The 26,296-nt window shown below is 40.2% G+C and overlaps 1 protein-coding gene across 10 annotated transcripts in view; it reads left to right on the top strand.

Moving 5' to 3' along the window:
- PTPDC1 (protein tyrosine phosphatase domain containing 1) overlaps nucleotides 1-26,296 on the top strand; it is an 81,105-nt gene that overhangs the window by 16,933 nt on the left and 37,876 nt on the right. For 3 of the 10 annotated variants that reach the window (XM_057498404.1, XM_036896934.2, XM_057498403.1), the window contains exons 2-3: nucleotides 5,882-5,969; nucleotides 24,363-24,534. In XM_057498404.1, coding sequence (XP_057354387.1) covers nucleotides 5,888-5,969; nucleotides 24,363-24,534 — 254 coding nt within the window. In that variant the 5' untranslated portion in view covers nucleotides 5,882-5,887. Of the gene's footprint in view, nucleotides 1-1,757; nucleotides 1,784-1,856; nucleotides 2,716-5,881; nucleotides 5,970-23,487; nucleotides 23,876-24,362; nucleotides 24,535-26,296 lie in introns of those variants that run through there. The other 7 variants (XM_057498400.1, XM_057498406.1, XM_057498398.1 and 4 more) reach the window with 6 other exon arrangements.

Raw genomic sequence — 26,296 nt, 5'->3', positions numbered from 1 at the left:
GAACCTAAAATGAAGACTGCTTTGGATCTGCTGTTCTGATTGTACGTGACTATCTGAAACAAGGAAAAGAAGTCAGGCTTTAACACCTGTTGAATAAGTGGTGGGGTTTCCTTGAGGAAGACAGGAGGTAAAGCAGGATAAAAGTGTTGCTGATGTTGGAAAGACAAAAGCTGTTTGATTGTAAAGCAGTGGACATGAGGCTACCAGACTTTCAGATGGAAGTGAGGAGAATGAACAGGAAACTGTACTTTTGAGGCCCCACAGATACAAGTAGAGCTGGTTTGCTGTTTCATCTCAGCCTTTGAAAGGTCTTGAAATACTCTGTCAAACTTGTATATTTTATGTCTTAGATCTTTGAGAATTGGTAATTTAACTCTAAGCCTATATAGTATAAACTCTTGGGTAATTAAGCCATTAAAAAAACTTCCCTTCCACTGTTTTTCTTAGGTTGGTAGAATTGCTTTTTCATAAAAGGCATGTAGTCATGTTATTTGGCCAAAACATAGTATTAAAGCTTTACAAATGTAGATAATTTGCAAAAAAACTTAATTTTACTACTTTTAAGGATGACTTTTACAGTCACAGATATGATATTCTTTGAAAATGGACCATCTTTAATTCTGTAGATTAACTATTATAGCAGTAGTACTGTCAACCGGCAGCAAAGGGACATTTATCACCCCAAAATGGCAGACATTAAAATTGATTGACATCTCTTGTATTAGAGAAGCATTTCTTATTGGACTGCATGAAATAAGTAAAACTACTGGAAAAACACACCATCAACATAGTTAAGACATGATAAACTGTTAAAAAAAAAGATGTGTGACATATATGATGAAGAATTGATGTTCTTAATATAGAAAGACATCATGCAAGTCAGTAAGAAAGGGGACAATATCCCAGTAGGAAAAAGGGCAAAGCTCTGGAGCAAGCAGTATATTAATAAAAAATTCATTTTTGTATGTGTCTGTCTCCCCACCCTCTTCCCCTCTGGTATCCACTAGTTTGTTCCCTGTACTTATGAGTCTGTTTCCAGGTTTTTGCCTGTCTGTTTTGTTTTTTAGATTCCACATGTAAGTGGAATCATATGGTATTTGTCTTTCTTTGTCTGAATTATTTCATTTAGCATAATACCCTCTAGGTCTATCCAGGTTGCAAATGGCAAAATTTCATTCTTTTTTTTTTTTTTGGCTGAGTAATATTTCATTGTGCATATATACCACATCTTTATCCATTTATCGATAGACACTTAGGTTGCTTCCATATCTTGGCTGTTGTAAATAATACTGCAGTAAACGTGAGTAAGTATGATTATATTATTATATAATAGTACAATGTATAATATATGTTTATAAATCATATTGATAAATTTTATGAATATTTTATGTTTATAACAAAGATTAATAATAATAAATAGTACATGTATCTTTTTATGTTAGTGATTTTGTTTTCTTTGTGTAAATTCCCAGAAGTGGAATTTACTGGTCATATGTTACCTATTTTTAGTTCTTTGAGGAACCTCCATACTGCTTTCCACAGTGGCTGTACCAGTTTACATTCCCACCAACAGTGTAGGGTTTTCTTTTCACATCCTTGCCAACACTTGTTTCTTGTCTTTTTGATACTAGCTGTTCTCACTGCATATATTTAATAATCTGTAATGAATGTCTATTTTTTAACCTCAAAATGTATTACAGATTTTTAGCTGTTTTTTTTTTTTCTTTGACTGTTGATGTATCCTGATGTGCTTTGAGACTGGTGAAAATGCTGATGTTGATGGGTAAGCCACATACACTTTCTGACAAGGGAACTGGTTTTGTTGTAATTTTTGTTGATCATACCCCATGTGGGGGATAGAATTCAGCTCTGGCCCTTGTATATGAATAACTACAGAAAAGAACATACGACACAAAAAGGATGGTGCAGGGAACTCTGTGTCTAGCTTGAGGAAATGCAGCTCAGGTGTAAGGGTAGTGTGATCCCCAGCTTTAGCTATGGGCAAGAAAGGGTTTATTGTTCTGTATGGTCACAGCATGCAGAAATAGGACCAATGAGTAGTAAGTACAGAGTGGCAGCATTACAAAGAGCTTTCAAACTGCCAGAGCTGTGTGGTGATGTCACCGTCACTGCTCAGACTAGGCTGTTGTGGAGAGGGCATGCGGGGACTGGCATTCCACTAGAGGACTCCTCAGGTTCCCTACAGCTCTGAGTTTCTGAGGGACTAGTTAGAAAGCTTTAAGACAGTCCACAATCATACTTGCAGTCTTTGCCACCCAAAGGGGTACAATGAATTAATTCATCATTCTTTTAATAGCCATGTTTCCAGTGGGTTTTAGGTGTTGGAGACACAGAGATAATTAAGACATGAATAGACCCAAGAAACTCAGTCTAGTATGTCCATTTCAGTTCAACAGCTGTGTACTGAGTGTGTCCCATACGCCAGACTCCCCTTCTCTAGGGCCAAAGATGAGCAGACCATGGCTTATCTTGAGCCCCAGTGGTATGCAAGGGGCCAGTCCAGTAGCTGCATTCCATTCCCTTACAGCCAAAGAGCACAGGGTGGTGTCAGGGAAGACATCAGAGAAGGTGACGCCTGGTCCTCACTTGTGTCACCACATGCTAGATCACCTGAGACATGCTTCCTAACTCCTCACCCACAAAGCAGCCAGAGCTAGAACACTGACTGCTGTAAAAGTCCATGGTTCTAAAATGGTGATGATTGTTTTTTGTCAAAGAATACTTAAAGAAAATAGTCTGAATTTGTGAAAACTAATGTGGTAGAAGTGTTTACTGTAAGTTTAATTTTAATGGATATACTTTCTAATTAAGTTTTTGCTGGAACTTTTGAGTGTCTTGAAACAATTGTCCTATTAGTCCTTTGACTTCTTGTTTTTATGTAACATTCACTTGAAACATTATGTACATTGTAAAGTTTGCATTAATTAGCCTGAGGCCAGACTTGTAATGTTATTAATATTGCAAGCATTATTCTTTTTTCTTCCATTTTAGAGCACCCTTTGATTTTAGTTCTTGTATTTCTCTTGAAGGGAGACAGTCCTTCATAAAGTAGGACTTTAAATTTTAAGTTTTATACCTGCTCAGCATATAAAATTTGATTTTTGAAATAAACTTTCAGTGAACTTGAAATTCCCAGAGGATCACTGAAATTTGCAAAATGATTTTTTTCTCACAGAAATAAACGAATGCTCCTAGGAAAAATATTGAGTAGGGCTGAATTTGATTACCACCATTAATTTATTGGTACAGATTTTTAGGGCCTTTTAAAAAATGCATAACTATTTAATAAGCTAATAAAAATTGTAGTGTTTGAAGCCCCAGTCATTGATAGCCAAACAATAAACATACTTTTGCAAAGTAAAATATTAAAATGATTATTTAGAAAAAAACTTAGTACTGTGTATGACTTTCTTTTGTATCTAGTAATATCCATAAACTTTTCTGGTCTGTGCTTGTATTTTATGAAAATAGTTTTATAGTTTCTAAAATTCTACAGCTGATTTTCTGAAGGTGTTTTCATCAATATTTAAATTGAAGTACAGTTAGTCTGTGACTATTGAACTGAACTATATGTTTCTTTTACTGGAAGCTCCAAAATGTTGAAATAATCTTTATTGGAATTTCTTTCATTGTAACTGTGTAGAAGATGAAAGAACTGAACTGAAAGTCAAAAGTTGGGACTTCACTGCCCTTTAAGTGTGCATGTTAACCCTACTGAAACTATTTCCTTGGCTTTAAAATAGGGAATGATTAGTATTTCATAGAGTTCTTGTTAGAAACAGTGATTTTATCTTTGTGTTTGTTAGAAAGAAGAAACCTCCAGTTCTCCCCTCCCACCTGCCTCCTTTTCTCTCAAACTGCTCCACACTCAGCACTTCTGATACCAGATGTGGAAGGGTTTCCCCACCAAGCAGTTCTCTGTGACACCAGCTGGGTGTCCTACACTTTAACTCAGTCCTGTTACCATCCACTGGAGATACTGTCAGATCCCACAAGCTGACGGCTCAGTCCCACAAGACCGTGCCTGCCATCCCCCCTTCAGACGCCAGTGCCAAGTCCAGGGTGTCACCTGTGCTTCTGACCAGCCGGCTGTAGATCAGAGGTTTTCATGACCCTGTCCTCGGGTTCCATTAATTTGCTGGTGTGGCTCCCAGAACTCAGGGAAACACTGATGGTTACCAGTTTAGTAAAGGAAACAGTAAAGGACAGTGTTGGGCAGCCAGCCACAGAGATGCCCAGGGTGAGGTCTGGGAGGGTCTCAAGTGCAGGAGCTCCTGTCCTTATGGAGTTGGGGTGCATCACCCTCCCAGGGCTGTGCTCACCCACCTGGGGGCTCTCTGAACCCCATGCTGCTGGGACTTGGGAAGGCCTCCCAGAGGCACGCTCAGTCATTACCTCCATTTCCACCTCCTGTCCCCTCTCTAGAGAAGGCAGGTCAGGGCTGAAAATTCCCAGCTTCTCATGGCTTAGCCTTTCTGGTGACCAGCCCCCACCCAGGAGCCCACCCAGAGTCACCTCATTAGAACCAAAGGTGTTCGCAGTGCTCTTACCACTCAGAAAATCACAAGGGTTTTAGTGCTCTGTGTCAGTATGGAGAAAATGGGAGTTTCTGACCAAGATTCCTTCCTGGCCGTAAGAGTGCCCATTGTGTATATAATAAGAGCCTGTTTGCACATTTATGGGATGTTTACCAGAGACAGAGCTGCTGGTCAGTCAGGGAGTACCGGCCCAGGGGAGGGGTGGAAAGGAGACACCCACTCTCTCCTCCTCTCAGTTCCTGGTATGTTAGTGGTCAGGCATCCCCCAGGCACCAGAGACCCACCCACAGAGTTCCTCCTGGTGCTGGGCACAGGGAAGTAGCACCAGGAGACCTGGGACTGAGGAGAGACTGATACCTACTACTGTGAGCATAACCCCCCTTTTAAGGCCCCATCTTCCTGCCTTTGCCCTTATTTGGTCTCAATGAATTCATAGGGACCTTGCCCTGGGAGAGAAACCCCCTCCTCCCAGGGGAACATTCGAGAACCAGATCAGAGACCAATACATATTTCTTATTTCTCAGTCTGGCACATAGTAAGAGCTTAGAAAGGTGACAATTTTTACTTTGTTGACTTATAAAGTGATTTAACTTTCCCCAGTGGAAGCCATAGCGACATGATAATCAGCTGTATAATTTAGCATGAGCCATATAAAGACTGTTAACTATAGCTTAAAGTCATATAGATTCAGTAAACCCTAACCTAATTGGATTAGTGAAGAATGAGAGGTTCTGTTTTGTTGCCTGTCACAATATCAAGTCCACAATGTCACTCCTTGAGCACAGTTCACATGCAAATTCCTACTTGAAGCCATATACCCGCCCTCAATTTGGACAGCCCTCCTGCTTGTCCAAGCCTGTCTTGTGACACTTAGCACATATTAGCATTATTTGTGTCCACATCTTACCTTCTGAACAGACTATTAATGCAGGAAGGAGGGTATGTCTTACTTTTCTCTGTGATGTCTTTACTGCCTAGCACAGTACTGTTCAAGAGTGTCCAGTGAGCCATGTATTCTCTTAGGTTTCCTAGTAGCATCATAAAAAAGAACCAGAAAATATCAAAATATTTCAGTGTAGAATCAATGTAAGATGTTGCTAGTGAGATACTTAACATTCTTTTTTTGTACTAAATCTTCAGAATCTTGTATTTTACCCCTATGGCACATAACAAACCTGTACTAGCCACATTCGAGTGCTAAGTAGTCACTTAGCTAATGACTACTGTATAGACAGCAGAAGTCTACACATCATACGTTATTAGTAAATGACCATCCCCAAGGCAGACTTTCAAAAAATAGTCCTTTTCTTTTCCCCCAACAGACTACCATGGCTGCAGGAGTCTTGCCTCAAAATGAACAACCATATTCCATTTTGGTGAATAACAGTGCATGTGCTGCAAACATGAAAGGTAATAGTTCTTTAATATACTTTTTGTCTCTGTGCAAAGTAAAGTTTAAAAAACTATGAATGGATGTGAAGGAGTAGGCTTGATTCTTCATATTGGAATCCCCCGTTGCAGGTACTAAGAGCAGCCTTTTGTTTATTTCTGCCTTAGCATTTTGACCTGTTAAAATTGATTTTCAAAATCCTGAATAATGACCTTGGCCTTTTCAAAAGGAATGTTGAAAGTAATGTTTGTCTCCTGCTTTACCCTTCTAGACTGAAGTTATCTGTGTGTTCCTCTCATTAAATGCCTACTTGTGAATCAGCTTTTCATTCCCCTTTCAGTCCTTGCAAGTGTAACTTATCAAGCACATGCAAAGCACACTAGCCCTGATCCTCCCAGTTTGTCTCTCTCCTCTGTCCTCATCCCACAGTTTAGACTCTTTACATGGGACCAGGGAGAGGGACGTTGCTGTGCCCTGGACTCGTCCTGCCATGCCCAGTCTCTTACCCTCACTGCCCCGTTCTAAGCTGGGAGGTGCCCTAATTTCCCACCACTTTGGCATGGCTGGTCTTGCTGCTGCACCAGCAGTTAGCCAGGAGATGCTCAGTCATTTTGCTTGGCTGTTCCCCTTGTATGACTTTCTTACTGCCCACTGTGGGTTTTGCTCAAGTTCACTTTACTGCTCCTATATTGGGAACTTTGAAGGATTTTTCCTCCTAAGTATGGATCACGCAGTATAAGGAAAAGTGAAGGAGAAAGAGTCTAACGGTACTGGAGTTCAGTGCTTGCTGGAAATAATTTGTTCTCAAAGGTGGCTTTGCTCCTGTTGGACTCTAACCATTCCGCCAGGAGGAGCTCTCCATCAGGAAAACCAGCGTTGTCCACTTCTGACCTTGTCTGGATTCCACATCCTTGTAGATGCTTCTTTATCTGTGCTGCTTCTGACTCTAGAGGGATTGATACTAGTAACTACCATCTGTGGACAGCTTCCATGTGCCAGACTTACTGTATGTTAGTTTCCCTTGTTTTAGAAAGAAGCACCATCTAAAACCAAAGCAATAGCAGTGTCTACTTTCTGCTTCCCTTATAGAATAATGGTTTTTCCCCCCAGGTAACTCTCCAGCTAACAAGCATGAGAGTCATAAGAACCTTTTCCCCTACTCTTTCTTCTGTTGCAGTGTTACTTCTTAGTTGATGTTCTCATCAGAGAATCTGTTGGCTTTCGAGGCAGGGCAGCTCTTCACTGTGCAGCAGAGTTCCAAGCAGGGTGGGGGGCATTTGGTGTCCCCGTCTCCCCTCGCTGAGACTAGTAATGTCCCCATTAAACATTAAAAATGTCCCCCAAAACCTACAATGTACATTTCCAGATGTCCCAAGGAAGGTTTGTAACATCCCTATTACGATCCACTAGGTAAGCTGATTTTTATCTTTCCAAAAACCATCTCTTTATTTAAAATTGTCCTCATTGTATAAATGTGGCTAATTTTCAATTAAGAAAAATATCTGGAAAAATTAAAAATTTTCTTTATATCTAACTTTCTTATAGTGTATCTCATCTATAAATGTAGTCAGCTATTTATTGTTTAACATTGGAATATGAAGTTTTTGTTTAATGTTGGCCAATCATGGGAAAATATAATTAGGGGATACATAAATAAAGTATTTAAATTATTTTTAAAAGAAAATAATAAATTCAACAAGAACTAGCTTTGGAATGAGACAGAACCTAGATTGAAATATTTTTGGAAAAAAAAGAAACCACGAAACTCTTTATTTTTGGGAAACTTCAAACATTCACAAAATTGTATAAAATACTATAAAGATCTTTATGGAGGTGCCACCCCCATGGTGGTATCATCCCTGGGTTGGTATCACCTCCTGTAGGTACCATCACCCAGCTTTAACAGTCTTGGCTCACTCACTCCTCTACTCCTTTCCCTATTTCCATATTACTGATCTCATTTATTAACCACATCCACATTACTGTTACTAAAAATTTAATAATTGCTTAATAGCATTACATCTTAATGTTGCTCAGATTTCTATTTGCTTTATAGATGTATGTATATTTGAATCAACATCTAACAGAGGTCAGTATATTTTAAATGGTTGATATGTATCTTATATCTCTTTTAAACTTGGATTTCCTGTCTGTCTTTTTCCTTACAGATTACTTACTGAAGACCCCAGGTTTTTTGTCCTCTAGAGTTTGCCACAATCTGTATTTTACTGATTATATCTACATGGTATTCCCTGTAAATTGAGTTGATACAGGGTATAATTGTTTCTTATTGGTAACAGTATTTCATGAAAGGTGCTATATTCTTCTGTCAAAGCCCACAATGTCTGGTTGTCTGTCTTGTGATGTTCTTTTATTTTGAAATAATTTCAAACTTACAGAAAAGCACAAAGAAATTCTTACATGTTCTTTACCCAGAGACCCCTATTCAAGTTTTGTTAACTGTCCCAGTAATGTCCTTTAATAGCAGAAGGATACTTGTCATGTTTTTCCATTGTCTTTCAATGACCATAGTTAGTAGATTCTTGACCTTTGTGAAGACTACAGGCCAGTTATTTTGCTGCATGTTCCTCGGTTTGGATTTGTCTGCTGTCTAGTGATAAGAATTGAGTTTATGCATTTTTGGTGAAAACATCACAGAAATGAGTCTGTGCTTTTCTTACTGCGTCCCATCAGGTGACACATGATGTTATTTTGCCCCATCACTGGAAACATTAAATTTTGATCATGTCAATAAGGTGGTGTTTGCCAAGAATTATACATTATAAATCATTCTTTCTCCCTTCATGATCAGTATTTTATGGAGAGACACTTTGAGGCTCTGTAAACACCTGGGTGTCACCCAGCTATTATCCAGTAGTTAGCATCCACTGGGGTTCCCTGTGTATGTTAGTTACTGCCATGATAGATAGCTAAATCCATCTTTTTGCATTTGTTTGTTCAGTCTTTTATGTCAATATAGATTCCTGTTTCATTCAGCAGAATATAAGCTTTTACCATCGTTTGTTTTGGTGCTCAGATTGTTCCAAGCCCCTTCCATGCTGTCAGCTTCATCATTTTGGCATGTCCCCGTCATTCCTGCATTCTGTGTTTTCTGGCACAGCAAGATCTTCTAGTCTCATTTTGTACTTTCCCTGTCCCAGCTCTGAAACCACTCATCTCCTCATTGAGCCTTGATTCTTTTAAGTGGGAAATGGTATTTAGAAATCAAGATGTGCTCACCACTGGATATGCTCACTACTGCTGGAATGCCACAGTTCCCAAGCTCCACAGGAGACAAAGCTAGAAGATAGATGTTAATGTATATACATACACATCTACCTACTTTTACATGTATAGTTCTTCTGTTCCTCTTGGTATATGTTGAAAACCGAGTTCATATTGGTACTTTCCACTCTCATCCCATACTATATCATCATTCTAGCTTTTCCCATTTTTAAATTTATAATTCCCTTCTCCAAGAACAAAAAACCTGGCCCTTGTTATCCCCAATATGTTGACTTATTTGCTCAGTCCTCTTTTTCATAACCAGTCTCCCAGCCCTGCCCAGCTCTCACCCAGCCCAGCTCTTTTTCCCACCTGGGGTCCACACCCTGCCAGGTATCATGCCATACCCCACTAGTTGCCTTCCCTGCATTGGCTCTGACTTCTGCTAAATGACCCTCACATAGGCCTGCCTCGTGGCCATTTTTTCTTTGATTATGTATGTAATTTTTAATTAAAATATTGAGGTAAGTGTACAGTCACATGAAGCTGTAAGAAACAATACAGAAATAAACCATTTACCCTTTACTCAGTTTCCACCAGTAATAACATCTTGCAAGACTGTAGTCCAGTATCATAGCCATAATATTGACATTGTTATAAATCAGGGTGCGGGACAGTTCCATCACTACAAAGATCCCTCCTGTTGCCCTTTTATAGCCAAGTGCACATCCTCCCATGACCCTGACCCCTGATAACCACTAATCTGTTCCCCATTTCTATAATTTTATAGAATTTTACATAAATGAAATCATACAGCATTTAAACTTTTGAGTTTGTTTTTTTACAACTTGGCGTAATTACATTAAATTTCATCCAGGTGGTTGTGTGTATCTTCAGTGTTTTTTGTTTCATTGCTGAGTAGCATTCCCTGGTATGGATATATCAGCAAATGTTTATCATTCATCATGTGGGCTGTTTCCAGGCTGGGGCTATTTTGAATGAAGCTGTTCTGAACATGCATGTACAGCTTTACTTGTGAGCATGAATTTTCATTACTCTGGGATAAATGGCTGAGTACACTTCATAGGTCATATGATAGTTGCATGTTTAGTTTTCTGTGAAACTGCCAAACTATTTTCCAGAGTGTCTGTATCATGACATCCCCATCAGCAATGAGTGATAAAACTTCTCTGCAGCCTCACCAACATTAATTGTGTTGTCATGTTTTGGCCATTCTGGTAGGTGTATTATCTAGTAGTGATAATCTCATTGCGGTTGGTGAGCTCATTTATTGAATCCAAGAAGTTTTTGGAGATTCCTTGGGATTTTCTGAATAAACAATCATGTCTGCAAAGAAGAAAAGTTTTCTTCCTTTCCTTTACAATCTATGTGCCATTATTTCTTTTTCTTACCCTACTGTAGTGGCCTAAAACTTCTAAGCAGAATGAGAGTCATGAGGGCAGACATCCTTGACTTCTTCCTAATCTCAGGGCGAAAGCATTTAGTCTATTACATTTTGTATGATGTAAAAAGTTTTCAGTAGATGCTTTATAACAAGTTGGAGTATTATCTAGAAGTATTGCTGGATTTGGTTTGTTAATACTTTGTTGAGGATTTTGTGCTGAAGTTCTAGAAAGACATTGGACTATAGTTTTTTTGGTACTATCTTTGCTTTAGTAAGAGTAATCTTAGCTTCATTAAAGGGGTAGGAAATGTTCCCTCCTCTTCTGTTTTCAGGAAGATATGTGTAAAACTGACATTCATTCTTTTTTAAATGTTAGGTGGCCTTTTTCAGTGTCTCAGCAGTAGTCTTTTGCCCCCAGGGTACTACAGATATTTTATTTATCACACAGTATTTTCAAATAATACCCATCACTTTTCTGCCCTGAGTGAGCACCTTGCATCAGGCCTTCAGGGATCCCCCAGACAGGTTAGAACAGACAAAATAATTTGCAAGTGAAGTCTGCTCTGCTCCCCCTGGAACCAAGGATCAGGATCCCACACTGGGAATGTGGGCTGGGGAGGCAGTGGGGTGGGGTAAGGACAAGTAAAAATGTCACAAAGCTTTCCTGCCGTTTTTAAGTTGCCTTTTTCTTGATCAGCATTTGCTTGATTGCTGTGCATCTTTGAGTATTTTTCAGAGTTTTGACAAAGTTGGTTCTGACCGTTTTGGCTTGTTTTTGCTGTTTTTGTGGTGGGTGGGTGGGTGAGTGGGTGTTTGGGGGAACCCTACTCCTCTGTTTTGTTGACATCACTCCTCTCTTTTGTTCTTCAAGAATATTTTTTCCAGATGTAGAATTTGCATTGGGCAGTTATTTTCTCTCAAAAAACTTGAAAATTACTACACTTCCTTCTAGCCTACATTATTTTAGATGAGAAACCTGTGTAATTCACATCAGTCCTTTCCTACAAATGTGCCATTTTGCTTTGGTAGCTTTCAAGATTTTTTGTCTTTAGTTTTCAGAAGTTTTGCTATAATGTGTCTTAGCATGGATTTCTTTGGGTGTTTCCTATTTAAGGTTCATTTGGTTCCTTGAACACGTAGGTTTATGTCTTTTCCCCAAATTTTGGAGATTTCAGCCATTATTTCTTTGAGTATTTTTTCAGTCCCATTCTCTCTCCCTCTGGGATTCAATAATATGAATGTTGGCTCTTTTGTTAATGTTCTACAGGCCCCTGAGAATCTGTTTGTTTTTAATCTGTTTTCTTTTTGTTGCTGAGATGATATAACTTCTATTGATCTTTCCTGAAGATCACTAATTATATTTTCTGTCATCTCTACTATACTGTTAGCCCATTCAGGGAGTTTTAAATTTTTCATTATTTATTTTTCAGTTCTATAATTTCTATTTTTTATAACATCTACTGCTTTGCTGAGAATTTCTGTTTATTCATTTTTTTAAGGTAATTTGTAATTGAATTATTTTTAGGATAGCTTCTTTAAAATCCTTATTGGATAACCACAGAATATCATATATCTCCATCTGATATCTGTTGATTATCTCTGCTCATTCGAGTTGTGATTTTCTTGTTTCTTGGTATCACACAATTTTTTATTGTATTGTAGACATTTTGGATCCTATTTCTTCTTGTTTAATAGGCACTCTCCATGTTGAAGTGCAGCTTGAGAACCAGGTGAGTGTGTACTCTGAGCGTCCCGTTCATCCTTGGTGATTACAACAGAAGTGCAGCACTTACACTGTGCCCTTGCAGTTGAATTTCAGTTCCGCATCAGCCATGATGACTTTGTGGCTAAAATGGGGCACTGCCCTGCACTTAGGGGGGTGTAACTTAGAGGTCCCATGCTTACAAGGGCAAGCCAAGAAGACCAGAAACTACCACTTGCATTCAGCTTGCCAAGCAGGGCTGTCACTCTGAGATGGGGTCCTCTGTCCTCGCCCAGCTGTGGAGCCATGCCAAGGAGAGTTAGCCCAGAGGGAAAGGCAGGCCACAGAGACCGCTGAAGCTCTTCCCAAAGAACCTGCCTTCCTGTGAGACATAGTGTGTGGAAGTTCAAGCCTGACAGTGCTCTCAAAGCAGTGGGGGGCTTGGTACTGAGCTTCCCCCTGGGAAATGAAAGATGGGCAGCCCCCACTGGGCCCCACTGCCCCCTGGGAAGGGGTAATGAAAGGTGACTCATCCTGTTTGGTCGCCACAGGGTACAGCTGGGTCGTTTCTATGCTGGGCCCATGGACATCCCCTGGGAGGGGACACTGGAAACATAGTGCCCACTATTCCCGCATCTACCATTTCTTTCCTCCTCATGGATACTAGGTGAAGTTGGAGGCTCCACTCCCCACTGGGCCCCACTGACACTGGGGGAGACAGGAGCAACAACTAACCTGTTCCACATCACACTTCTTTTTTTTTTAAAATAATTTTTTATTGAAGGGTAGTTGACGCACAGTATTACATTACATTAGTTTCAAGTGTACAACACAGTGGTAGAACATTTATATACATAATTCTAGGTTCCAGCTATCACCCTACCAAGCTGTTACAATATCTTGACTATATTCCTTATGCTATACATTACATCCCGGTTACTTATTTATTTTACCATTGGAAGTCTGTCCTTTTTTTTTTTTTTTTTTTTGTGAGGGCATCTCTCATATTTATTGATCAAATGGTTGTTAACGACAATAAAATTCTGTATAGGGGAGTCAGTGCTCAATGCACAATCATTAATCCACCCCAAGCCTAATTTTCGTCAGTCTCCAATCTTCTGAGGCATAACAAACAAGTTCTTACATGGAGAACAAATTCTTACATAATGAATAAGTTACATAGTGAACAGTACAGGGGCAGTCATCACAGAAACTTTCGGTTTTACTCATGCATTATAAACTCTAAACAATCAGTTCAAATATGAATACTCATTTGGTTTTTATACTTGATTTATATGTGGATACCACATTTCTCTCTTTATTATTATTATTTTTAATAAAATGCTGAAGTGGTAGGTAGATACAAGATAAAGGTAGAAAACATAGTTTAGTGTTGTAAGAGAGCAAATGTAGATGATCAGGTGTGTGCCTGTAGACTATGTGTTAATCCAAGCTAGACCAGGGCAATAAAACATCCACATATGCAGAAGATTTCTCTCAGAACAGGGGGGGTGAGGTTCTAAGCCTCACCTCTGTTGATCCCCAATTTCTCAGCTGATGGCCCCCCTGCGACTGTGCCTGTCTTAGGTTGTCCCTCCCTTGAGGAATCTTACCCGTCTCTGGCTAACCAGTCATCTTCGGGGCCATACAGGGAAATGTGAAGTTGGTAAGTGAGAGGGAAGCCTTATTGTTTGAAAAGGTTAGCTTTTTATTTCTTTGCATATTTATGCCCTGTAGCTTCTATGCCCAGCATTTGTCTTGAGGTATCTTTACCACTTGGAGGAGTTATGATACTCGGTAAATTTGATATGAGGCACGAATTCTATTTAAGGGTTGTAATTAGGAAGGAAGAAGAAAAGCTATAGAAGTAGCAGGCGGAAGAAAACATGGGAAGATTGATTATTTCTTTGATATATCTTCTTGTAGAGTAACTTCAGCATGTACAGGTTTTAAGCTACTACTTAAATTGCACACACACATTAACATAATAGGAGTATAGTTACATAACCAAAGCATATCTGTAATTACCAGCCATCTGCAGTGAAACCAAGAAAACCAGTTAGGCACCTTAGGCATTTGTGAAAACTTATCTATGATATGGTGGATATTGTCCAACTGAACTTGAACAGTCTGAGAGAAATCAGACAAATTAAAACAACCCATTCCTGGGGACTGTTCACATGCCATATGTTCTTTTAACAGTAAATAGTCTGTAGTTGTAAGACTTTGGAGCGCTACAATTTGCACTTCTCCAAATTCTTGGTTGAGTTCCAACAGTATAGATCCAGTCAAATTTGTTGTTTTACTGTATGCACAGGCCAGCTTAGATATCTCCTTCCTCATTCCCATGGCAAGTCCAGGAACTGGTGGGATGAGTGCATCTACAGCTGTAGCAGTGCGTGGATCTTTGTTGGGGTTTTTTGATGATCATCTTCTGGCATGAGTCTTCCAGAGAGTGCAGATGTTGGAAGTTCTCTTTCATATCGTATCTTAGTTCATTTTCGGGGTAGCCCAATTAGGCTTTGATCCTCTGTATAACACAAAGAGACCCTTTGCCTACACTTTTATATGCCCTTTATACCCTTGTGTAGAACTCATTGGAGGTTACCACACAGGAACTGCCCTTTTTTTTTTTTTTTTGCTTTGTTTTTGGTATCACTAATCTACACTTACATGACGAATATTATGTTTACTAGGCTCTCCCCTATACCAGGTCCCCCCTATAAACCCCTTTACAGTCACTGTCCATCAGCATAGCAAAATGTTGTAGAATCACTACTTGCCTTCTCTGTGTTGTACAGCCCTCCCTTTTCTCCTACCCCCCCATGCATGTTAATCTTAATACCCCCCTACTTCTCCCCCCCTTATCCCTCCCTACCCACCCATCCTCCCCAGTCCCTTTCCCTTTGGTACCTGTTAGTCCATTCTTGAGTTCTGTGATTCTGCTGCTGTTTTGTTTCTTCAGTTTTTCCTTTGTTCTTATATTCCACAGATAAGTGAAATCATTTGGTATTTCTCTTTCTCCGCTTGGCTTGTTTCACTGAGCATAATACCCTCCAGCTCCATCCATGTTGCTGCAAATGATTGGATTTGCCCTTTTCTTATGGCTGAGTAGTATTCCATTGTGTATATGTACCACATCTTCTTTATCCATTCATCTATCGATGGACATTTAGGTTGCTTCCAATTCTTGGCTATTGTAAATAGTGCTGCGATAAACATAGGGGTGCATCTGTCTTTCTCAAACTTGATTGCTGCGTTCTTAGGGTAAATTCCTAGGAGTGGAATTCCTGGGTCAAATGGTAAGTCTGTTTTGAGCATTTTGATATACCTCCATACTGCTTTCCACAATGGTTGAACTAACTTACATTCCCACCAGCAGTGTAGGAGGGTTCCCCTTTCTCCACAGCCTCGCCAACATTTGTTGTTGTTTGTCTTTTGGATGGCAGCCATCCTTACTGGTGTGAGGTGATACCTCATTGTAGTTTTAATTTGCATTTCTCTGATAATTAGCGATGTGGAGCATCTTTTCATGTGTCTGTTGGCCATCTGTATTTCTTTTTTGGAGAACTGTCTCTTCAGTTCCTCTGCCCATTTTTTAATTGGGTTATTTGTTTTTTGTTTGTTGAGGCGTGTGAGCTCTTTATATATTCTGGACGTCAAGCCTTTATCAGATGTGTCATTTTCAAATATATTCTCCCATACTGTAGGGATCCTTCTTGTTCTATTGATGGTGTCTTTTGCTGTACAGAAGCTTTTCAGCTTAATATAGTCCCACTTGTTCATTTTTGCTGTTGTTTTCCTTGCCCGGGGAGATATGTTCAAGAAGAGGTCACTCATGTTTATGTCTAAGAGGTTTTCGCCTATGTTTTCTTCCAAGAGTTTAATGGTTTCCTGGCTTACATTCAGGTCTTTGATCCATTTTGAGTTTACTTTTGTATATGGGGTTAGACAATGGTCCAGTTTCATTCTCCTACATGTAGCTGTCCAGTTTTGCCAGCACCACCTGTTGAAGAGACTGTCATTTCGCCATTGTATGTCCATGGCTCCTTTATCAAATATTCATTGACCATATATGTCTGGGTTAATGTCTGGATTCTCTAGTCTGTTCCATTGGTCTGTGGCTCTGCTCTTGTGCCAGTACCAAATAGTCTTGATTACTATGGCTTTATAGTAGAGCTTGAAGTTGGGGAGTGAGATCCCCCCTACTTTATTCTTCTTTCTCAGGATTGCTTTGGCTATTCGGGGTCTTTGGTGTTTCCATATGAATTTTTGAATTATTTGTTCCAGTTCATTGAAGAATGTTGCTGGTAGTTTCATAGGGATTGCATCAAATCTGTATATTGCTTTGGGCAGGATGGCCATTTTGACGATATTAATTCTTCCTAGCCACGAGCATGGGATGAGTTTCCATCTGTTAGTGTCCCCTTTAATTTCTCTTAAGAGTGACTTGTAGTTTTCAGAGTATAAGTCTTTCACTTCTTTGGTTAGGTTTATTCCTAGGTATTTTATTTTTTTTGATGCAATTGTGAATGGAGTTGTTTTCCTGATTTCTCTTTCTGTTGGTTCATTGTTAGTATGTAGGAAAGCCACAGATTTCTGTGTGTTGATTTTGTATCCTGCAACTTTGCTGTATTCCGATATCAGTTCTAGTAGTTTTGGGGTGGAGTCTTTAGGGTTTTTTATGTACAGTATCATGTCATCTGCAAATAGTGACAGTTTAACTTCTTCTTTACCAATCTGGATTCCTTGTATTTCTTTATTTTGTCTGATTGCCGTGGCTAGGACCTCCAGTACTATGTTAAATAACAGTGGAGAGAGTGGGCATCCCTGTCTAGTTCCCGATCTCAGCGGAAATGCTTTCAGCTTCTCGCTGTTCAATATAATGTTGGCTGTGGGTTTATCATAGATGGCCTTTATTATGTTGAGGTACTTGCCCTCTATTCCCATTTTGCTGAGAGTTTTTAACATGAATGGATGTTGAACTTTGTCAAATGCTTTTTCAGCATCTATGGAGATGATCATGTGGTTTTTGTCTTTCTTTTTGTTGATGTGGTGGATGATGTTGATGGTCTTTCGAATGTTGTACCATCCTTGCATCCCTGGAATGAATCCCACTTGGTCATGGTGTATGATCCTTTTGACGTATTTTTTAATTCGGTTTGCTAATATTTTGTTGAGTATTTTTGCATCTACGTTCATCAGGGATATTGGTCTGTAGTTTTCTGTTTTGGTGGGGTCTTTGCCTGGTTTTGGTATTAGGGTGATGTTAGCTTCATAGAATGAGTTTGGGAGTATCCCCTCCTCCTCTATTTTTTGGAAAACTTTAAGGAGAATGGGTATTATGTCTTCCCTGTATGTGTGATAAAATTCCGAGGTAAATCCATCTGGCCCGGGGGTTTTGTTCTTTGGTAGTTTTTTGATTACCGCTTCAATTTCGTTGCTGGTAATTGGTCTGTTTAGATTTTCTGTTTCTTTCTGGGTCAATCTTGGAAGGTTATATTTTTCTAGGAAGTTGTCCATTTCTCCTAGGTTTCCCAGCTTGTTAGCATATAGGTTTTCATAGTATTCTCCAATAATTCTTTGTGTTTCTGTGGGGTCCGTCGTGATTTTTCCTTTCTCGTTTCTGATACTATTGATTTGTGTTGACTCTCTTTTCTTCTTAATAAGTCTGGCTAGAGGCTTATCTATTTTGTTTATTTTCTCGAAGAACCAGCTCTTGGTTTCATTGATTTTTGCTATTGTTTTATTCTTCTCAATTTTATTTATTTCTTCTCTGATCTTTATTATGTCCCTCCTTCTGCTGACCTTAGGCCTCACCTGTTCTTCTTTTTCCAATTTCGATAATTGTGACATTAGACCATTCATTTGGGATTGCTCTTCCGTTTTTAAATTAAATATGCTTGGATTGCTATATACTTTCCTCTTAAGACTGCTTTTGCTGTGTCCCACAGAAGTTGGGGCTTAGTGTTGTTGTTGTCATTTGTTTCCATATATTGCTGGATCTCCATTTTGATTTGGTCATTGATCCATTGATTATTTAGGAGCGTGTTGTTAAGCCTCCATGTGTTTGTGAGCCTCTTTGCTTTCTTTGTACAGTTTATTTCTAGTTTTATGCCTTTGTGGTCTGAAAAGTTGGTTGGTAGGATTTCAATCTTTTGGAATTTTCTGAGGCTCTTTTTGTGGCCTAGTATGTGGTCTATTCTGGAGAATGTTCCATGTGCACTTGAGAAGAATGTATATCCCGCTGCTTTTGGATGTAGAGTTCTATAGATGTCTATTAGGTCCATCTGCTCTACTGTGTTGTTCAGTGCTTCCGTGTCCTTACTTATTTTCTGCCCAGTGGATCTATCCTTTGGGGTGAGTGGTGTGTTGAAGTCTCCTAGAATGAATGCATTGCAGTCTCTATCCCCCTTTAGTTCTGTTAGTATTTGTTTCACATATGCTGGTGCTCCTGTGTTGGGTGCATATATATTTAGAATGGTTATATCCTCTTGTTTGACTGAGCCCTTTATCATTATGTAGTGTCCTTCTTTATCTCTTGTTACTTTCTTTGTTTTGAAGTCTATTTTGTCTGATATTAGTACTGCAACCCCTGCTTTCTTCTCACTGTTGTTTGCTTGAAATATGTTTTTCCATCCCTTGACTTTTATTCTGTACATGTCTTTGGGTTTGAGGTGAGTTTCTTGTAAGCAGCATATAGATGGGTCTTGCTTTTTATCCATTCTGTTACTCTGTGTCTTTTGATTGGTGCATTCAATCCATTAACATTTAGGGTGACTATTGAAAGATATGTACTTATTGCCATTGCAGGCTTTAAATTCGTGGTTACCAAAGGTTCAAGGTTAGCCTCTTTAGTATCTTACTGCCTAACTTAGCTCGCTTATTGAGCTGTTATATACACTATCTGGAGATTGTTTTCTTCTCTCCCTTCTTGTTCCTCCTCCTCGATTCTCCATATGTTGGGTGTTTTGTGCTGTGCTCTTTCTAGGAGTGCTCCCATCTAGAGCAGTCCCTGTAAGATGTTCTGTAGAGGTGGTTTGTGGAAAGCAAATTCCCTCAGCTGTTGTTTGTCTGGGAATTGTTTAATCCCACCGTCATATTTGAATGATAGTCGTGCTGGATACAGTATCCTTGGTTCAAGGCCCTTCTGTTTCATTGTATTAAATATATCATGCCATTCTCTTCTGGCCTGTAGGGTTTCTGTTGAGAAATCTGACGTTAGCCTGATGGGTTTCCCTTTATAGGTGACCTTTTTCTCTCTAGCTGCCTTTAACACTCTTTCCTTGTCCTTGATCTTTCCCATTTTAATTTTTATGTGTCTTGGTGTTGCCCTTCTCGGATCCTTTCTGTTGGGGGTTCTGTGTATTTCCGTGGTCTGTTTGATTACTTCCTCCCCCAGTGTGGGGAAGTTTTCAGCAATTATTTCTTCTAAGATACTTTCCATCTCTTTTCCTCTCTCTTCTTCTTCTGGGACCCCTATAATACGGATATTGTTCCTTTTGGATTGGTCACACAGTTCTCTTAATATTGTTTCATTCCTGGAGATCCTTTTGTCTCTCTCTATGTCAGCTTCTATGCGTTCCTGTTCTCTGATTTCAATTCCATCAATGGCCTCTTGCATTCTATCCATTCTGCTTATAAACCCTTCCAGAGTTTGTTTCATTTCTGCGATCTCCTTTCTGGCATCTGTGATCTCCTTCCAGACTTCATCACATTTCTCTTACGTATTTCTCTGCATCTCTGTCAGCATGTTTATGATTCTTATTTTGAATTCTTTGTCAGGAAGACTGGTTAGGTCTGTCTCCTTCTCTGGTGTTGTCTCTGTGATCTTTGTCTGCCTGTTGCTTTGCCTTTTCATGATGATAGGAATAGACTGCAGAACTGCGACGAGTGATGGCTGGAAGGACTTCCTTTCTTGTTGGTTTGTGGCCCTCCTCTCCTGGGTGAACAGCGACCTCTAGTGGCTTGTGCTGCGCAGCTGCGCGCAGACAGGGCTTCTGCTTCCTTCCCGGCTGCTATGGAGTTAATCTCCGCTGTTGCTGTGGGCGTGGCCTGGCTCCGGCAGCTACTCCAAAATGGTGGAGTCGCGTTGGAGCAGGAGCTGCTGGGAGGCTATTTATCTCCGTAAGGGACCTCCCTGCTCCCTGCAGCCCAGGGGTTAGGGTGCCCAGGGATCCCGGATTCCCTACCTCTGGACTAAGTGTCCCGCCCTGCCCCTTTAAGACTTCCAAAAAGCACCCACCAAAACAAAATAACGGCCACCAAAAAAAAAGAAAAAAAAATTTTTTTTAATTAAAAAAAAAAAAAAGTTTTTAATTAAAAAAAAGTGGTCGTTCGTTTTTCTTTATTCTCCGGTGCCAGCCTCAGGCCTCTGCTCACCGGTCGGTCTTTCTGCCCTGTTTCCCTAGTATTGGGGTCCCTATCCCTTTAAGACTTCCAAAAAGCGCTCGCCAAAACAAAACAGCAAAAAAGCAAAAAAAAATGGTCGCGCGCTTTTCTTATGTCCTCTGTGGCCCAGCCTCCAGTCCCTGGTCACTGTTCTTGCTGCCCTGTTTTCCTAGTATCGAGGGCCCTGCGCTCTGGCCCGGATGGCTGGGGCTGGCTGTTCGGCAGCCCTGGGCTCCGTCTCCCTCCCGCTCTGCCTGCTCTTGTCCCGCCAGGAGCTGGGGGGAGGGGCGCTCGGCTCCCGCGGGGCCGGGGCTTGTATCTTACCCCCTTCGCAAGGCGCTGGGTTCTCTCAGGTGCGGATGTGGTCTGGATATTGTCCTGTGTCCTCTGGTCTTTATTCTAGGAAGGGTTGTCTTTGTTATATTTTCATAGATATATGTTGTTTTGGGAGGAGATTTCCGCTGCTCTACTCATGCCGCCATCTTCCGCCCCTCCCCCACACTTCTTTTTAATGTGTTCATCAGTTGATGGACATTTGTGCTATTTCAGTTGTTTAGCTATTGTGAGTAATACTGCTTTGAACATTTGTATAAAGTTTTTGTGTGGACATGTGTTCATTTTTCTTGGATATATGCCTAAGAGTAGAATTTCTGGGTCATATGCTAACTCTTTGTTCATTTGAGGAACTGCCAGATTGTTTTCAAAGTAGCTGTACTATTTTATATTCCCACCAGCAGTATATGAGGGTTCTTATTTCTTCACATCATCACCAACATTTGTTATTTGACTTTTTGATCATGGTCATGCTATGGGCATGAAATGGTATCTCATTATAGTTTTGATTTGCATTTTCCTGATGACTAGTGACATTGAACATCACTTCATGTGCTTATTGGGGACGAATCTGATGTGTCTAGGGAACGTGGAGGCCTCTGCCCCTGTCTGTCATGCCCACAGGTGGGCAGAGCTCCACTTCAATGCCATGTGCATCCCAGTACTCATGGGGGCCCGGGCGAGCATGCCAAGAACATGCTGAAAGAGAGCTGTGGTCACCTTTCAGACTCTAGTTTGCCTTCTGCTCTACTTCCTCAAAGACTCAGACACAGGGTGGCTGGTTGTCAGTAACTGAGTCTGTTCAGTGGTTACGTGTTTATTTGGGGTCAGCCCAGTTCTTAAGGTTTCACAGCGGAAAGTATTCTTAAGATGTGGCACAAACCACCCCTTCCTTAGCTTCATCCAGACAAGTCCTACTTTATCAAGTTCATTTTCGCTGTCAGGACTGTTGAAAGCATAGTTTCTTGTACTCTCTTCTGGATGTCCTGAGAGCTGCAGACTCCTCTCAATGGCCAGACCCCCTGGTGTGCCTCATACACCTGCTTTCTCTGGCACTTTCTCTTCCCAGGCTCCCATGTTAACTGGCCTCGGTATCTTGCTGCTGCTCAATAGGCTCTGGCTGTCCATCCCCACACACCTGAGCTTACCACTGTGCACATGGTCACTGACCCTGCAGCCCCTGGTCCTCCGCTTCACCAGGCCCTCCTCTGCGAGGCAAAGTTAAGCTCCATATGAGACTTGCTCAGAAACTCAAGTCAGACTCCCCACCCCTGAGAGCAGGCACAGATCCCCTAGATTGTGCACCTAGGGCCTTTAGCTACCAGGTTCCAGCTTGCCTCCCATACTGCATCTCCTGCTCTTTCCTCTCCTGTAAAGCTCTGTTGGGAGCACTGCTTTCTGGGCCAGTTACATTAAAAAAATTATTTTCCATTGCTGTATACAAAAATAACAAGGGCATGGTGCTACACTGGGGATAGGAATTTGGGCACCATGTTGAACTGTCTTTATCTTACTTAAACTACATGCATCCAGTTGGGGACTTAGAGGATGCAGTTTAAAAGGAGCTTGCTTAAAGAATGACTGATGGTTAAAATAGGGCTCTGTTTTGTTTTGTTCTGTCTGTGGCAGAGGATGTTTCTGTCTGCACATAGAGAGGGAGAGAAAGAGGTGGGGTGGGGGTGCAGTCTGGCATTACTGAGAGAGGAGGCGGACAAGAAGCCTTGTTGGAGTTTCTGTTCTTTATATCCTTCAATCTCAAGTTGCAGTCTCCCCCTCATCCAGCTCCTTAAAAAAAATGTGACACTTAGTGAATTTTCTTTATACGCCCCCACAAAGACATTGTTGAAGTTTCAGTTTTCCCCACGGTCAGCAACAAAATGCACAGAATTGTGTCTTTGAATTTTGGGGAAGTCATGGCTATTATAACCATACAGTAAGGCATAACCAAGATTGGGTTTTCACATTCCAAAAATTAAAATATGACAGTAAATGTCTTCTAATTAATGTATCACCCCAAAATGTCTTTGTTTATTCTATCCAGTTATTTAATAGTTCTATCAAGAAAATATAGGGGGCGGGGTTTGGTCTTGAAAAACTGAATAGGGTTTTAATAATGTTATGAGTTATGTGCATATCCCACTTCATTACAGTTAACTTTTTATCTGCCCTGTTCCAGAGAGGAATAGAAAGATTATTTTTTTCAAAATGTTCAGAGAATAGATATGAAAGGAATAATAGAATTTAAACCTCTTAATATGTGTGTAAAAGGTAGTGTTTACATCAGTAAGATATTTTTCTAAATCTATTATAGCATTTTAGATGTAATTCTTTGAGCAGTCAGATCTTCTAAATGTATTTGAGAAGCCAAATAGAGAAGTTTACAGTTTAGGAATAATCAATGTAAAGTAACATGTTATTCTTCTCTGTATGTGAACAGTCTGTCCAAAATGCAATCTATTCATATGGGATTTTGCCTGTACAGCTCTGAGTGGAAATCAGTAGTTTCTTTGTTCATCACCATGGGAACAAGTCAGCCTATCCTGAATAGCTGTTAGATCACGCAGAGTGATGCTTGTGGCTCAGGGTAACTTCATCACTGAGCAGGCTGGCGCTGACATCTCCTCGCCTGCAGACCCTTCCTCCTGGGAGCCCAGCCATGCAGGACCCGCCCCGGCGGTGCTCAGCAGTACCCTTCCTCAGCTCCTTCCTCCAGGGCCGACGGCACTCTGCCTCGGACCCTGTCCCATGGCCACAGCAGGGGCGGCGCAGCTCCGCCGCCAAGATCCTCTCCTCGTCCTCTCTTCAGGTGATGGTGGCAGTGTCCTCTGTCAGCTGTGCCGCAAGAAACCCAACTGGGCCTCGGAGAAAAAGTAAAGCTCTCTTACTTCTTAAAGATTGTTGCACCTTGGAGTTTAAATTTAAGGACTGTGAAGGCACTGTGCCATGTTTATACCTTTTTAAATTTTGACTATTAATTCTACATTATGCTTTTTATTGCCTGTTATGCTGAGGTTTATTGATATGTATTAGGAGATGAAATGATTGAATGTCCTGTGTTTTTTCATTAAGAATAATAGTTTTTAAGCAAAACTTATCCCCTTGTAAAACATCTGCTTTTACAGTTTCTTCCTTCTCATTACCAATATGACATGTGGAGATTACTGTGTGAAGAAAGCCTTTTCTATTTTAAGAGACAGTGCATTTAGATGAGAAGAAACAATTTATTCCTGACAAAATGAAGGGGATTTAGCACTGGCTTCTCATCGACAAACTTGAGATAAAATGGAAGCTGTTTTCTGTGTTACTAAGAGTTTGAAGAATGGAGTTTTTAAACCTTCCCTTCCTTGTATGTTCTAGGAAATTTGGAACGTCCAACACCAAAGTATACGAAAGTCGGAGAGCGTTTACGGCATGTCATTCCTGGACACGTGGCCTGCTCCATGGCATGTGGTGGCAGAGCATGCAAATATGAAAACCCAGCCCGTTGGAGCGAACAAGAGCAAGCCATCAAAGGGGTCTACTCATCCTGGTAAGTGATTCTGTCATTGTTCAGTCGCTGTCCCTGGGTGCTGAGTAGGGAATGAAGCTGTAAGTGATGCCGAGGCAATGGCTGTGGGAGGAGAATGTGGGATTTTGAAGTCAAAGGACCTTGCTCCCACTCCAGGCCTTGCTGCTTGACAAGCTGTGCGGCCTTGGTCTACCTACACAGCACTCTGAACCCGTTTTCCTCATCTGTAAAACAAATAATGAAACCAATCCCATAGGGTTTTTTTTAATCAAGTGAAAGGATCTATATAAAGTATCTTAATGAAATAGTAGTGCATAGCTCTGAAGTTCAAAAGTTGCTAGAAATAATTAAAATGTTCAGCTATAAATTTGAGAAATTACAAGATTACATATGTAGTTTTTCATTCTCATACAGGTAAGCTTTAGCCTCATTTTTCATTTGTTCCTATATTCTGTATGAAAGGAATCATTTTCACACAAATACATTTCCAGTCTGTAATCAGTTTAGTAGGCAGTGTAAGATGCTTGCATTGTTTATGGTGTGTAAGTGCAATCCATTCATTATTGGATTATACTGCTTTTTATTAATAGTAAACCATCAAATATACCTTTTTTGATACAGTGATATCTCTGGCAAATTCTAATGAACCAAATCACATTTGAAACACACTAAGAAGAAATTCACTGTTTAAATAACCCTGCTAGTGAATCATTTTATTTGGCAAGAATCCATTTATAAATTAGAAATCTATCAACTGGCTTATCTACTTGCTAGCTGTGTTTTTTCATATTGGATTTGCTGGGTACATATGTGGTGATACACCCAAAGTTCAGCTGTCACCATCATGCTCCACAGACCATATTCTAGACTATCACTGTCTTTCTTTTTTTTTTTTTTTTTTTTTAAATAATTATTTTTTATTGAAGGGTAGTTGATGCACAGTATTACATTACATTAGTTTCAAGTGTACAACACAGTGGTAAAACATTTATATACATAATTCTAGGTTCCAGCTATCACCCTACCAAGCTGTTACAATATATTGACTATATTCCTTAGGCTATACATTACATCCCGGTTACTTATTTATTTTACCATTGGAAGTCTGTCCTTTTTTTTTTTTTTTTTTTTTCTGTGAGGGCATCTCTCATATTTATTGATCAAATGGTTGTTAAAGACAATAAAATTCTGTATAGGGAGTCAATGCTCAATGCACAATCATTAATCCACCCCAAGCCTAATTTTCGTCAGTCTCCAATCTTCTGAGGCATAACAAACAAGTTCTTACATGGAGAACAAATTCTTACATAATGAATAAGTTACATAGTGAACAGTACAAGGGCAGTCATCACAGAAACTTTTGGTTTTGCTCATGCATTATGAACTATAAACAGTCAGTTCAAATATGAATACTCATTTGGTTTTTATACTTGATTTATATGTGGATACCACATTTCTCTCTTTATTATTATTATTTTTAATAAAATGCTGAAGTGGTAGGTAGATACAAGATAAAGGTAGAAAACATAGTTTAGTGTTGTAAGAGAGCAAATGTAGATGATCAGGTGTGTGCCTGTAGACTATGTGTTAATCCAAGCTAGACCAGGGCAATAAAACATCCACATATGCAGAAGATTTCTCTCAGAACAGGGGGGGTGAGGTTCTAAGCCTCACCTCTGTTGATCCCCAATTTCTCACCTGATGGCCCCCCTGCGACTGTGCCTGTCTTAGGTTGTTCCTCCCTTGAGGAATCTTACCCGTCTCTGGCTAACCAGTCATCTTC

Source organism: Manis pentadactyla, chromosome 3, assembly GCF_030020395.1.
Source record: "Manis pentadactyla isolate mManPen7 chromosome 3, mManPen7.hap1, whole genome shotgun sequence".
NCBI lineage: Eukaryota > Metazoa > Chordata > Mammalia > Pholidota > Manidae > Manis > Manis pentadactyla.
This window is presented reverse-complemented; position numbering and strand designations above follow the sequence as displayed.